Source organism: Diospyros lotus, chromosome 6 (genome assembly GCF_014633365.1).
Source record: "Diospyros lotus cultivar Yz01 chromosome 6, ASM1463336v1, whole genome shotgun sequence".
In the NCBI taxonomy this organism is placed as follows: domain Eukaryota; kingdom Viridiplantae; phylum Streptophyta; class Magnoliopsida; order Ericales; family Ebenaceae; genus Diospyros; species Diospyros lotus.
In genome coordinates, this window is record NC_068343.1 from 1,591,075 (window position 1) to 1,605,117 (window position 14,043).

At 33.7% G+C, this 14,043-nt stretch overlaps 1 protein-coding gene across 2 annotated transcripts; it reads left to right on the forward strand.

Moving 5' to 3' along the window:
* The first annotated feature begins 9,763 nt into the window (after window positions 1-9,763).
* On the forward strand, window positions 9,764-12,671 carry LOC127804178 (uncharacterized). 2 transcript variants are annotated; one of them, XM_052340973.1, is made up of 3 exons: window positions 9,764-10,477; window positions 11,267-11,516; window positions 11,649-12,671. In XM_052340973.1, exons 1-3 carry the CDS (start codon window positions 10,424-10,426, stop codon window positions 12,362-12,364), a joined length of 1,020 nt encoding a protein of 339 aa, XP_052196933.1. In that variant the 5' UTR covers window positions 9,764-10,423; the 3' UTR covers window positions 12,365-12,671. The 2 variants fall into 2 exon arrangements, with proteins under 2 accessions (XP_052196933.1, XP_052196932.1); XM_052340972.1 differs by having other exon boundaries at window positions 9,767-10,477; window positions 11,267-12,671.
* The last annotated feature ends 1,372 nt before the right edge of the window (window positions 12,672-14,043 follow it).

A 14,043-nucleotide genomic window follows, 5' to 3' on the forward strand; every position in this document is an offset into this window, starting at 1 on the left:
ATATAAATTATTTTTTAAATATATCTATAGATAAGTGGTAGATCTATAAATAAATATCTAATATCTTATAATTATTATAACAGTATCATCATAGTGATATTTTGTTCTTTCTGTTAATGATTTTTTTTAATTTAAAATTTTCACGTAAAACTTTTGTGTTCGTTTGTGTGTTTGATGATTTAATTATTATTTATTTTTGATCTGAAATTCATGCACTTCTTAATTATAATTTAAGTCTTTTTAAATCCTTTCCTTATCCCTTTTAAGAACATAGCATTTTGCATGATTTTGACGAGAACAAGAACAAAAGCACAGAAGCAATAACCAAATGTATCCCACAAGATCCCAAGTTCTTTTTGGGGTCACCACTTTCCTCCCTTTTTCCTCTGCAGTTGGGAGTATATTGTAGTGTACTTTGGAAGGAAAGCCATTGAAAAGTATGAGTGTGAATATTATTTTTAATATAGAGAAATGTTTCTGAGTATACAGAGGTAGGTAGGTAGGTAGGTACATTTTTTGTGTCATCCAGTGGAAGATGACTTTTTCACCAGCCTTTGCATATTCACAACAAAATGTACCCAAAATCTTGTCCTGTTCCAGCTTTTTAGGACACCAAGCATCTGCAAAGAATGAACAAACATTGTCACATGCCTTTCCACAAAATGTGTTTCATAAGCACTTAACCATCTATTTGACCATTAAAAAGAGCATTTTGGAATGCGTTTAGAGGATATTATTTTTAAAGACTTTTTCCTTATGTCTACTTAATTAACTCAAAACTTAAATAACTCATAAAAGAAGAAAAGAGATAAAAAAAAAATTCATAATGTTGAATTGAGATAAGAGAAATATATTCACTTTTGATTACAATAATCTCATCAATAATTATATTTGTTGTTTCTCGAACACAACAATAAATTTATGGAGTAAAAACATCATCGTCAAGCCATTTGGATACTAGACACTACAAGAAGGAGAATGAGCAGAGGGCACATAGAAGTTTTTGCACAAAGACTCTGATGTTTAAGTGAGATATGGAATATTTGAAGGCCATATTAAAATCAGTATTATAGACATATCTCTTTTAAAATGAAGCCATATATTTATAGAGTTATATGAAGTTTTTGCAAATTTTTTAGAATTATAATTCTTTTAGATAATATTTATTTTAATATTTCAAGTTCTACTAGAATTAGTAATTTTATAAGTGTTATATGTATTTCCCGTATCACCCCGCATGGGCCAGACTTGGTCCGATGGACCGGCCCAATCACCCGAAGCCAAGAAGGCCCAGATGACCTCGTTAAGGAAAGTCCATCCACCACCGAAATTCAGAACTCGTAAAGCGAGCATCTGGCGAGCTCCCGATAAGCCCCTAACGAGCTCCCAACAATCGACTAACGAGCTCCTAGCAATCGACTAACGAGCTCCCGAAAATATTCTCCAGATCGCTGGTCCATCCAGGTCGCTGGCATAAAACCTCCGGCTCGCATAAGTAGCAAAGCTGTTGAGAAGTCAGAGGTAGGGTCCGTTCACTTTATCTGCAACAACCCATGCCCCTCGTAATGAGGATCCCACTCTCGATTTTGTGAAGGCGATAAGGGCTATTTGTTCCCCATTATACACTCATTATATTTCTTTATGTTATCAAAATTGTAGAAGCCTCTCAGTATAAATAAGAATGATAGATATCATGAGGGACATGGAAAATAATCAGATACCGCCATTCTGAAAAGAATAACCAGAGTGCAGTCGTGGAGTAAACATCGTTTTGGTTGAATCACGTAAAAATTCTGGTGTTGACTCACGTTTGGAATTTGGGTTCTTTTCTTCTTCTTGGTATTTTGGATTTACTCACCGTGGCCCAGAATGAATCACGATCGGCTGAAATCGAATGTCGACAATAAGTAACATTCATCTTGATATTTTAAAATCTATTAAAATTAAGATTTTTAGAGATAATGTTTATTTTTTTTCGCATAAGTCTCGGTGAGATATTTAGATATCAGAGTTATCTTGTTTACACTTTATTCATGATCTCCTATTAGGGGAAATTGCAACTTTTTAGCCTAAAAAATTATTTTGAGTTTTAGTCTTTTTTTTAGCCTTTTAATGGAGTTTTGCTAATGACACATCAATATTTTTATGATAATAACGCTACAAATCTAACTCACGATTATAAAAATATAACCATCACATATTATTTCAGTGTTTGTGGTGTCATTTTGATAGGGATATGAATTTATGGGGAGGATAAATTTGTAAAACTACAGAGAAAAAGAAGAAGAGTCGTTAATAGACAAAGGGATAATAGTTTTCTTCTTGATAATCAATACAAGTCTAAATGTCTATTAAATAGATTGTACACAAACCCATTAAACTAGAAAACAAAAAAACACTATTAGAAGAAGAATAAATTGATCTTATCTAAATGAGAATGTTATATTGTCCATGTTAGGTAACATAACATTTGTCCAATGCAAGCAAAATGAGAGAGGGGATATGCCTTCCTTTCTTCCTTACATGCCCACGTCGGGTACATGCCCGTGTCAAACAAACCTGACGTGGGCAGGAAAACATATATATTTATCTAAAAAAAAATAAAAAGAAAAGAAAAGAAAAGAAAATTAACCAAGTATGTAATATCTCAAATTTTTTAAAGAGCTCAAGAGTAATTTTAACGGGGGCATAGGTGAAAATATCAAAAGATTAAAGATTTAATCGTAATTTCTTACAGTTATAAGTGCCGAATCGACTACAAGGAATACCTTGGAATGTAATTGTCTAAGAAAACAGATATGGTATCGACGAACATCCCGATATAGGGTTTATGGTATTAAAAGAAATCAGAATTGAGACAGTTTTCAGTATAACTAAAATACAGGTTCAATTCAGGCCGAAAAAATAGAATCATCATAGGGGGCTCTTGTGAAGTCAACGGAACCTTAAAGGGGCTTTGGTTTTTCGTAAGAATTAATCTTTTAAATGGTTTCACGGAAAAACCAAAGAATTCGTGATTAAATATAAATTTGGGGTTTAAGTATAATTATTTTGGGATAAAAGTGTAATTTTTCATAAGTCAAGGGGCTAAGAATAATTTTTTAAAAATCTAAAGACTTGAGGGCAAGGGGCAAAGTGATAGGAGGTGAAAGAAGAAGGACCAAATAGCAAATTGAAGCTCAAATCATGGCAAAAAACCCAGAATGATGGTTAGTTGCGGGCTGGTGGTGTCCCATATGCACTTTTGGTGGTGGAATGGTCATTATGACCTTAGGAATAAGTTTGACGACGTGGGGCGACCTGATTGGTCGAAGAATCGACTGGAATTGGCTATAAATGGATAGGTGATGGCCGATTTTTGTAAACAAAAAATTTGGGCTTCTAGATCGTCAGTTTTGGAAAAAATCGAGAGGAATGGTTGGAGGGATCATTTCTAGTAAATTTGGTGGGTTTTTGAAGTGATTTGGAGGGGTTTTGAGGGTCGTTGAAAAATTGGCCAAGTCGCCGGAGCCGCGACTGTAATTGGCCATTTGGGGGTGCTCGACCGATGGTTTCGAGCTATAAGGCATGCCATCGTGTTCGGGAGGTTAAGGAAATCAAGAAGTAGGAAGAAATCAGAAGAAAAAAAGAGGTTGGGCGGTCACCGGTGGCGAGCAGGCTCGCCGAAGAAGATACGTGGGTTGCACGCTCGCATTAGGTGCGTGAGGTAAGGGTTTCTGGAAAAAAAAATTCTAAAAAAAAAGAAGAAAGAAAGAAAAATAGAAAATAAATAGGAAATGTTTTTTAAAAAATCCAGAAAAAATTTAGTAAAATAGGAATAAGGTTTTTATGAGATATTGTGAAGAAAAATTAGAAAAAAAACATTGAGGAGTTTTTATTTTAAGAGAAATGAGGTTTAGGGGAAATAGGAAAAATATGAGGAATTTTATAAAAAATCCAGAAAAGTTTCAAATAAGTAGGAACATGATTTTATGAATTTTCAAAAAGGAAAATTGGAGAAAAACATTGTAAAAGTATTTAATTTTGAATTATTTTAGAAAAAAATAAAGAAAATTAGAAAATAGCTATAAATATAGGAAAACATTCGAAATGTTGATTTGATGGAATATTTATTAATTAGGAGAATATTTGGCTATAGGATTTGGAGAGTCACACATTTTTTGAGGTCAACACGTATTTTGAGGCAATACATGAATATCGAAGTAGTCCGATAAGTTTGAAGAGGTAAGTGGTTTGACAAAAAAAAAAAAAAATTAATTTTATGTAAATGATTTTATCATGTTGTCATGGCTTAATATGAATATATCATGTAAATTACATTTACATGTATTGATGATAAAATATGCATATGAACACGATGAGAGTCACGATCATACGTTGCATGGGTTTGGGATTAGGGATTGGCGCCGTTGTTTTGCCAAGGGTGCACCTATTTACCTCGGTTTGGCAAGGAAACTGTAAAAATTACGAGCAACAGTTGGGTGCGATCGACCCAAACATAAGAGTAATGATGATATGTGCATTGCATTCATACACGTGCATTAAATGTTTTGTTCCCTTACTTAAATGATTCATCATTTAACTTGGGCTTTGCCACTAGAATATTTAAACGTTCCAGATGGAGATTGTAGGAGAAACAAGGATGAATGAGGCATAAAATGACACTTAGTAAGGTGCATGATGAATTGAATGTATGTTATGCAGCTCATGTATTTAAGTTCTGTTATTTTGAATTCTGAACGTTTTGAGGAATGATGATGTATAACCTCATTTATGATTAATGATGACATATAAGCTTATTTGTGAATAATGTTAAGATGTTAGGTTCGATTCTAGTTTCAGCATTTGATGTTTATGATGATTTTCTTTCGAAATAAATGTATGAAAATTTTGGGATGAATATGAAAAATGATATAGTTTAGCAATAGCTTTTAAGAATTTTTTTTATTATTATTATAGAATTGTCCTAAATTATAACACACCAAAAAAAATGGAGTGATACAAAGTCACTTGCAAGACTTGTCCAATTTCTTTTCTTTTTGTTTTTACTTGCAAGGGACTTACTCCATTCTTTTTGTTTTTTTTTTTTTTTTTAGACAAGTTCAATTGATTCTTCTTTTGATAGTGCTTTTTTATTTTATCGTTTAGGGAGTTTGTGTACAATTTATTTAATAGACGTGTTGACTTATATTGATTATCATGAAGAAGACTCGCATCCTTTTATCTCTTAATTGCCTTTCATCTTCTTTTCTCTATAATTTTACTAAATTTCTCCTCCACATAAATTTCTATCCTTATCACCTTTTTAATTGCAAAAACATTGAAATCCCACCTCCCAAAGAAAGAAAGAGGAGGAACTGTTAGGAAATCCACAACAATTTGTAGCCACTGTCATGGCATATATATATATATATTTCTATATATATTTCTATATATTTTTTAAAGAGAAATGAGGTTTAGGAAAAATATAAAAAAATAGAAGCAATTTTAGAAAAATTCCAGAAAAATACGAACATGATTTTATGAATTTTTGTAGAGGAAATTTGGAGAAAAACGTTGTGGAAGTATTTAATTTTGAATTAATTTGAAGAAAAATAAAAAATTAGAAAATAGGGATAAATATAGAAAAAAAATCGAAGTGTTTATTTGATGGAATATTTATTGATCAAGAGAATATTTGGCTATAGGATTTTGAGATTCACACATTTTTTGAGGTTGACACGTATTTTGAGACAAGACGTGAATACCAAGGTAGTCTGATAAATTTGAGGAGGTAAGTGGTTTGACCACAAAAAAAAAAAAAAATTTTATGTAAATGATTTTATCATGTTGTCATGGCTTGATATGAATATGTCATGTAAATTGCATTTATATGTATTGATGATGAAATATGCATATGATCACGATGAGAGTCATGGTATACGTTGCATGAGTTTGGGATTAGGGACTGACGTCATTGCTTTGCTAATGATGCACCTTAGTCTGGCAGGGAGACTATAAAAATGGAGGGCAACAATTTGATGTTGTCGACTCAAACGTAAGAGTAATGATGATATGTGCATTGCATTCATACATGCGCAGTAAATATTTTGTTCCCTTACTTAGATGATTCATCATCTAACTTGGGTTTTGCCCTTGGAATATCTAAACGTTCTAGATGGAGATTGTTGCAGAAACGAGGATGAATGAGGCATGAAATGACACTTAGCAAAGTGCATGATGAATTGAATGTATGTTATGTAGCTCATGTATTTAAGTTATACTATTTTGAATTCTGAATGTTTTGAGAAATGATGATGTATAACCTCATTTATGGTTAATGATAATGTATAAGCTTATTTATGAATAATGTTAAAATGTTATATTCGATTCTAGTTTCAACATTTGATGTTTATGATAATTCTCTTTTGAAATAAATGTATGAAAATTTTGGGATGGATATGAAGAATGATATGATTTAATAATAGTTTTTAAGAATTTTTTTTTTATCGCAGAATTGTTCTAAGTTATAGCACGGCCGAAAAAATGGGGTGTTACAAAGTCACTTGCAAGACTTGTCCTTTTTTTTTTTTTTTTTTTCACTTGCAAGACTTGTCCATTTTCTTTTCTTTTTATTTTTTTTTGCCTTTTGTTTTCACTTGCAAGAGACTTGCTCCATTTTTTTTTGTTTTTTTGTTTTTGGACAAGATAAATTGATTCTTCTTTTGATAGTGCTTTCTTATTTTATCGTTTAGTAAGTTTGTGTAGAATTTATTTAATAGACGTTTAGGCTTATATATATTGATTATATTATCATGAAAAAGACTCGTATCTTTTTATCTCTTAATAATTGTCTATCATCTTCTTTTTCTCTATAATTTTACTAATTTTCTCCTCCCATCAATTTCTATCCTTATCACCTTTTTAATTGCAAAAACATTGAAATCTTACTGCCCAAAGCAGAGGAGGAACTGTTAGGAAATCCACAACAATTTGTAGCTAGTGTCATGTCATGTTATGTTACACGGAAACACTTCGTAGGAATCATTTTCCTGTTTTAGAAACGTTTCTGAAACGTTTTTCATTCCCATTTCGGACCCTATTTATGCTTATTTTTTTAGAAAAATATTCATTTCCATGTTTTCATTTTTTATCGGAAACGTTTCCCGTTTCCGTTTCCGTGCAACATAGATGTTATGTCATGACATATATATATATAATTCTTTATTAATTAATAAAAATGAAGGAAAGGAGACAAGCAAGTGTGTGTGACTTCAATTTGGTGAGATAATGTAGTCATTCTGTTGAACCGACCTACCCATTTTCATGACTCTTCAATTAACTCCTTCCTCACTAACATTCTCTTTTCTCAGTTGCAACCTTAGTTTACGTGCACACGTCTTCTGGCTACTCATTTCCCTTCGGTTGTTAGGTTTTTGTATCTAGCTTTGAGAATTCGATTATTGAATCCATTAAAATGTTAAATTTGAATAGATTATAATTATATAAAAAATTAAATCAAATTAACTAAATAAACTAAAAAACTGAAAATAAAAAAATTGATCAATTACCAAAAAATCCAAAAAATAATTGAATCGGGTTGATTATTTTGATTTTTTTAAATATAACAATCAAATTAAATCAAAATAATCGAAATTATCAAATTTAATAATTAAACCGAACTGACCTTAGCTAAAACAGAATCAAACCAATAATTTAGATCAATTCGATTTAGGGTTTAGATCAGTTCAGTTCAATGATTTTGGTTAAATCGAAATTTTGTACACTCTTATTTATATCAATCCATCATCTTTATACGAATTATCGTATTAAATGATATCAAAATGTTCCTTTATATTCAAAAGAGACTAACCACAATGAATGACGATAGAACGAGTACAGATAAGGCAAAGACCTTATTCCTTTCTCGTCTTGTCACTTTTTTGTCCTAACACGACTAATTAGGGTGCGTTTGATAGGGGTAAAAAATAAGGATGAAATTTATTTTTCACTTAAATTTTAAGAAATTTGTCAAATATATATATTTTTTTCATGAAATTTGAATTCTAGTTTAGTTCAAAAAATGAATTTTTTTCTTAAAATCAAGAAATTAGAATTTTTAGGGGGTGGGGGTGAGAATTAAAATTACATCCCACTTCCTACGCTCCAATCAAATGCACACTTAGAGTGTGTTTGATTGCACACATTTTTCATGAAAAATATGTAATTATTACACATTTTTTATGAAAAATAATCAAACACTCTTAATTTTTTCATGAAAAAATATATATGGTATAACCATTTAAACCCTTTTTTCATGAAATTTATTTTTAAAGGGGGTGATCTAATTTTTATTTTTTAGATAATATTACTTAAAATTAAATTTTAAATAATACAATCAAATACATCTTCGTGATTGGCTAGTGAGAAAATTCGTGTTTTGCCTGCCGAGAAAAACAAACGTTACTACGGATTGTGTTAGGGAGTGAGGAGGCTTTCTAGGAAGCTGCCTGCCTGCCTGCCTGTGGGACCAACCTTTTCGGAGCCATCAAACGTTTGCGCTTCGCCTTTCTTTCGTTTTGGGCTTTGCCTTCCCCTCTTTTGTCCAACGTTGTCTTGAACCAAAGACAGGTTGACACGTGGAGGGTCTCCCAGCACATGCCTGCCTTCGAGTTGGCTGAATGAGAATGAATGACGACGACTAATAAAACCAAATCAGGGACTGGAGATTTGGAACTAACTGCAGTCTGCAGAATCATGTAATTATTAGCAGCATTTAATTTGAATATTTATGAGTTCGAAATGAGGAAAGAAAAAGTAAAATAAAATTAACCAACATGTTATTTTAATACTTAAGATAATGTTGATGTATTAATATTTTATATTATGTGTCATATTAATAAAAAAATATAATATATTAATTGAGAGTGTCATCATTTTATTGTAGGTCAAATTCATATTTTTATCTCGTATTTTTACATTTTTTTCATACGATTAGTTGAATTTTTCATTATTTTGATTAGACCCGCGAATTGATTTTCGAATCAATTTAATCGGTATAGTTTTACTTTTATTTTTTTTCATATGGTAACTCAATTTTTTTTGTTATTTTAATTACATCTCTGTACCATATTCTCGAATCAATTTAATTCTTATATTTTGACGTGTGAAATAAAAAATAAAGTGAAGTGATTAACACTTGCGTAATCATGTTTAAAGAATCATAAAATATTTAATAAGAAAAAATGAGAGTACGAGAACAAAATAAGATAATTGTTTGTAATATTTTTAACTTGACGAATCAATTAAAGTTCTTGTTTAAAGTGTTAATTCATTTTATTTTATATTTTTTTTATTCGTCAAAATATATATATTAAATTAACTTAAAAAAATATTAATGTAATTGAAATAATAAAAAGTTTGTGTTGTTATAAGAAAAAATATCAAAGTATAGAAATTAAATTAATTTAAAAATATAAATATAGGTATAATTAAAATAATAAAAAATTTAAAAAAATATATGAATTTGGACGATTAGTGTGAAAGGCATGATGGCAAAACCTTTTGTATAAATTGGAGGGGGCCAACGGATGTCTTGACCAGGTCAAACGCCGTGTAATCACGCAGTCTTAAAACCCAGTTTAAATGACGGTAATACCCGGACCAGCGGTATTCGGGGGGGAAGTATTGGAGGGTATACTGGTAAAATATTGGAGAGTAAAACCGAACCATGTTTGACGTGGGGAGTGAGTGATCAACAGAAACCGTTCCTCGTAAATACGTATTTCCAATTGAATTACAGAGAAGCGAATCTCGTGGATTTTATATATCCTATTCGCGTCTTCAGCTTAAGAGCGCGTTCCCTCTTCCCTTGACCGTCGGATTAGATCATCCAAGGGATAGTCGAGGAGCCAGTGGCCATGATGGAGGTTGAAATGCGTATGGGAGAGTAGTCTAAGGTATTTCTCCCTGTATTTATCGATTGTAAATTTGGGGATTTGGAAAGGTTTAGCCTTTTAAGGGCATTTACATTACAGCCCTTGCAGTCTCTGTGCGAGAATTTGATAATTGCTCTCTCTCTCTCTCTGTTTCTCTCTCCTCCAAATTCCAATTTTTGGAATAGTTGCAGGAGAGAGAAAGCACGAAACGGCTATAATTGACACTTCAAAGCTGCATCGACCCACAAATTAAGAATAGGATAATAACCTCGGAAGATCGTTGCTTTCTGGGGGCGGGGGGATGATGCCTTCACTGTGATTTGCTGTCCATTGGTGAGGGGTTTTAGCAATATATATATATATATATATAAAGGGATATCATATATAACCCCAAAAGAGGGACAGACAGGTTTTGCGGAGGGGAAGACAGAACTTGGAGATAGAGAGAAGGTTTGGGATTGAAACGGAATTCAAGTCTGGCATTGTTGGGGTGAAATTGGGTCCTCATGATGCCGGACAGTTATTCCAATTCCAAGAAGACCGATGATATTTGTGGCCCGGTACGTCCCTTTTCCTTTCCTGTTTTATTCCTATTTCCTTCTTCTAATCTGCTTTCTGTCTGTCTCATTATTATTGGTGTTTGACGATAGATTGTGTTCTTCGGATTTTTCCTTCTGTTTTCGGGTTCTGGGAAATGGGTATGTTCGATTCCGTTGTTTCCTGGATTGAACGGAAATGGGTTTGTTTTTGTTGCTGAAAAATCAAAATTGGTAGTTTGTAGATATAAAATGGTTGTTACTGCGATTGATGGTTTTTCTTTTTTCTAAGTTTGGTCTTATTGTTTCCCCCTCCCCTCTTCCTCTTTAAAACTAGTATTTGAATTTGAGTGAAATTTCTTTTTCTTTTTAAATTCTTTGGGCCCCCCTGTGCTTTCCTCAGATCGCTTCAGCTTTCCTGGATCATCTGTATATTTGTGTGTGGATTTCTTGGTCAGGGGGATGTATCTGAAAACAGCGAAAAGATTTATGCCTTTTTGGATATGAAGTGTAAAGCTGTGGATTGTCAAAAACTACATGGCCTATGTGCTTTGTGTTAGTTACCCATATTGTGAACTTCTGGTTTGTTGTAGCTAAAATGTTTAATGCAAATAGTCGGGCTAGTGATAGAGGGCTTCTTCTTTGGATTTATATTCAATGGTTTTCAGATACCATTATGAATGATGCTCTGAGGAATTGAAAAGGAGGGCTATTGCATCTTGATGTATAGTTTTGGTTTCTTTATTGACCCGGTGGTGTTACTGGCTATTGTTGTGTTTATCTAAGAAATGTGATGGGGTTCAATGTGTGCAGGCAACCCATGCAGCACTGAGCATGTCGAGACTTCGGTGCTTGCTGCGAGGAGTAGATTTGAAGGCCTTTTTGTTTCTGTTTGTAATTGTGCCGGTAGGCATAGTTGGTGTCTATCTTCATGGTCAGAAGATGTCTTACTTCCTGAGGCCACTTTGGCAATCTCCTCCAAAGCCTTTCATCAGCCTACCGCATTACTATCACCCGAATGTTTCAATGGAGAATCTTTGCAAACTTCATGGCTGGGGAATTCGTGAGTATCCCAGGCGAGTCTTTGACGCTGTTCTATTCAATAATGAAGTGGACATGCTTACAATTCGATGGAAGGAATTGTATCCTTACATTACCCAGTTTGTTCTTCTTGAGTCAAACTCAACCTTTACAGGTTTGCCGAAGCCACACTTTTTTTCAGTCAATCGTAACCAGTTCAAGTTTATTGAGCCTCGGCTGACCTATGGGACAATTGGTGGGCGGTTTAAGAAAGGAGAAAACCCGTTTGTGGAAGAAGCTTATCAAAGGGTAGCACTAGACCAGCTTCTCAGGATCGCAGGCATACAGGACGATGATCTACTGATAATGTCTGATGTGGACGAGATCCCAAGTGGTCATACCATTGATCTATTGAGATGGTGCGATAACATCCCCCCAATACTTCACCTCCAGCTGAAGGACTACTTGTATTCATTCGAGTTCCTACGGGATCACAGGAGCTGGAGAGCTTCAATACATAGGTATCAGACGGGCAAGACCCGGTATGCCCACTACCGTCAGACTGACTACCTATTGTCTGATTCGGGATGGCATTGTAGCTTTTGCTTCAGGCGGATCAGCGAGTTCATATTCAAGATGAAAGCCTACAGCCACACAGATCGGGTGAGGTTTTCTCACTACCTCAACCCGAAAAGGATTCAGGACATAATTTGCATAGGGGCTGATCTCTACGACATGCTTCCGGAGGAGTACACTTTCAAGGATATCATTGGGAAGATGGGACCAATTCCTCATTCTTATTCGGCTGTTCATCTTCCTGCCTATTTGTTGTCCAATTCTGGCAACTACAAATATCTTTTGCCCGGGAACTGCCGAAGGGAAAGTGGCTGAGTTCATTCGTTGGCCCCGATTTTGCATTGCGCAGTGGAGGCTGCATTGGATAATTGAGCAGCGGCTTAAGCACAAATTTGCTACTTTCCTGAATTTCTCCTCCGGCTTCATCCTGGGGTGTTGAGGCTTTCCCTGGTTGTTGTCGAGGAGAAGGAATGGATGCCCCCGGAGAGCAGCAGCTCTCTGGCATTATGCATCCATGGTTCCAGATTGCATTTTAGAGTAGAATAGCTACCAACTCTTGCCTCTCTTTCTTGCTGTCTTTCGACAAACCTACCTTATTTATCCGTATATACCAACACCTTTTCATGTCGATAATTGGACTGATTGATGGCTGATTTATTGCCTTAGATTTGTACTTCTCAGGGTTTGCGGATACCAACCAGCTACTTGGCCAAATTTTGCATCTTTCTGTAGGGTTCCGTTCCCATTTTGGTATCCGTTGTCATGTAATGTAATAATCAGCTCTGATATCACTTTCTAAGCATCAATCAACAATATCTTCTTCATTAATGGTGAGAGTGGACTTCACGGCGGAGGGAGTCCAGTGAGGACTAATTGCGTCTCATTAATGGTGAGAGTGGACTTCACGGCGGAGGGAGTCCAGTGAGGACTAATTGAGTCTTGAAACCAAGTCGAAGTCGAAGTCGAAGTCGAAGTCGAAGTCGTCGTCTTCGTCTTCGTCTTCGTCTTCGTCGTATAAAATGCTGATTACATTAGTTTCGTGGGTCAACGGCCGACGACAGCGACAAGACGACTTGGTGCGCCGCCCACCATCGGTGGCATGCGTCGTGGTTGGTCTTTTTTTTTTTTTTATCAAATTAACAAAATCCAAATAGATTCCCCCACTAAAAGTAAGGTTACATACATTGAAATTCAATTTATAATAAAAGAAGTCAAATCATTTTTAATTTAATATATAATTTTATAATTACTATCAAATATCATTAAAAGAAATTAAGGAAATATTAATATGACTAACAATATGAACAGTTAAATAATATAAATGATTATTAATTTTTATACAAAAATATAAAAAATTATTAAATTTTATATCAAAATATAAAAATATCATCATTTTATTAATCTCTTTTAATGATAATTAACGATAATTATGAAATTAAATTAAAATTCAGTCACTTTTAGATTACAAATTAAAATTTAGTAATTTTTTTATAATTTAGTGTAAAGTTTAGTATATATGTAGTGGGTGGAATATTGGATTTACTCAAGACGGATCAAAATGGTGGTTGGATTAGTGAATGCATTGTGTATGCTGTTGTTAGTTGGGTCGGAGTCATCATCCACCCTCTGTCTGTCCCTCCCTCCATATGGAAGTTCCACGCATGTCACTCGCAACGCAGCGATGGCCCAACCTTGCACATTCACATTCACTTAAATATGGGACTCATATTAGTGAAAAATAATTTCATATTGATGTAATTCAAGAAAGAGTTGTAAGATATAAACTCTTTGTTTTAAAATGAAAAATATCTACGAGACACGACACAGTGTATATTTTAACTATATTATATAAAATTAGATAAAATCTTATGATAAAATCTTTAAAGAAGTCTTAACAAGATTAGTAGAACCAAAAAAAAAAAAGAGTCTAAATTTGCATATATACAAATTATCAAAGATATATGTATATATATAATACCCATATCATGGAGTAG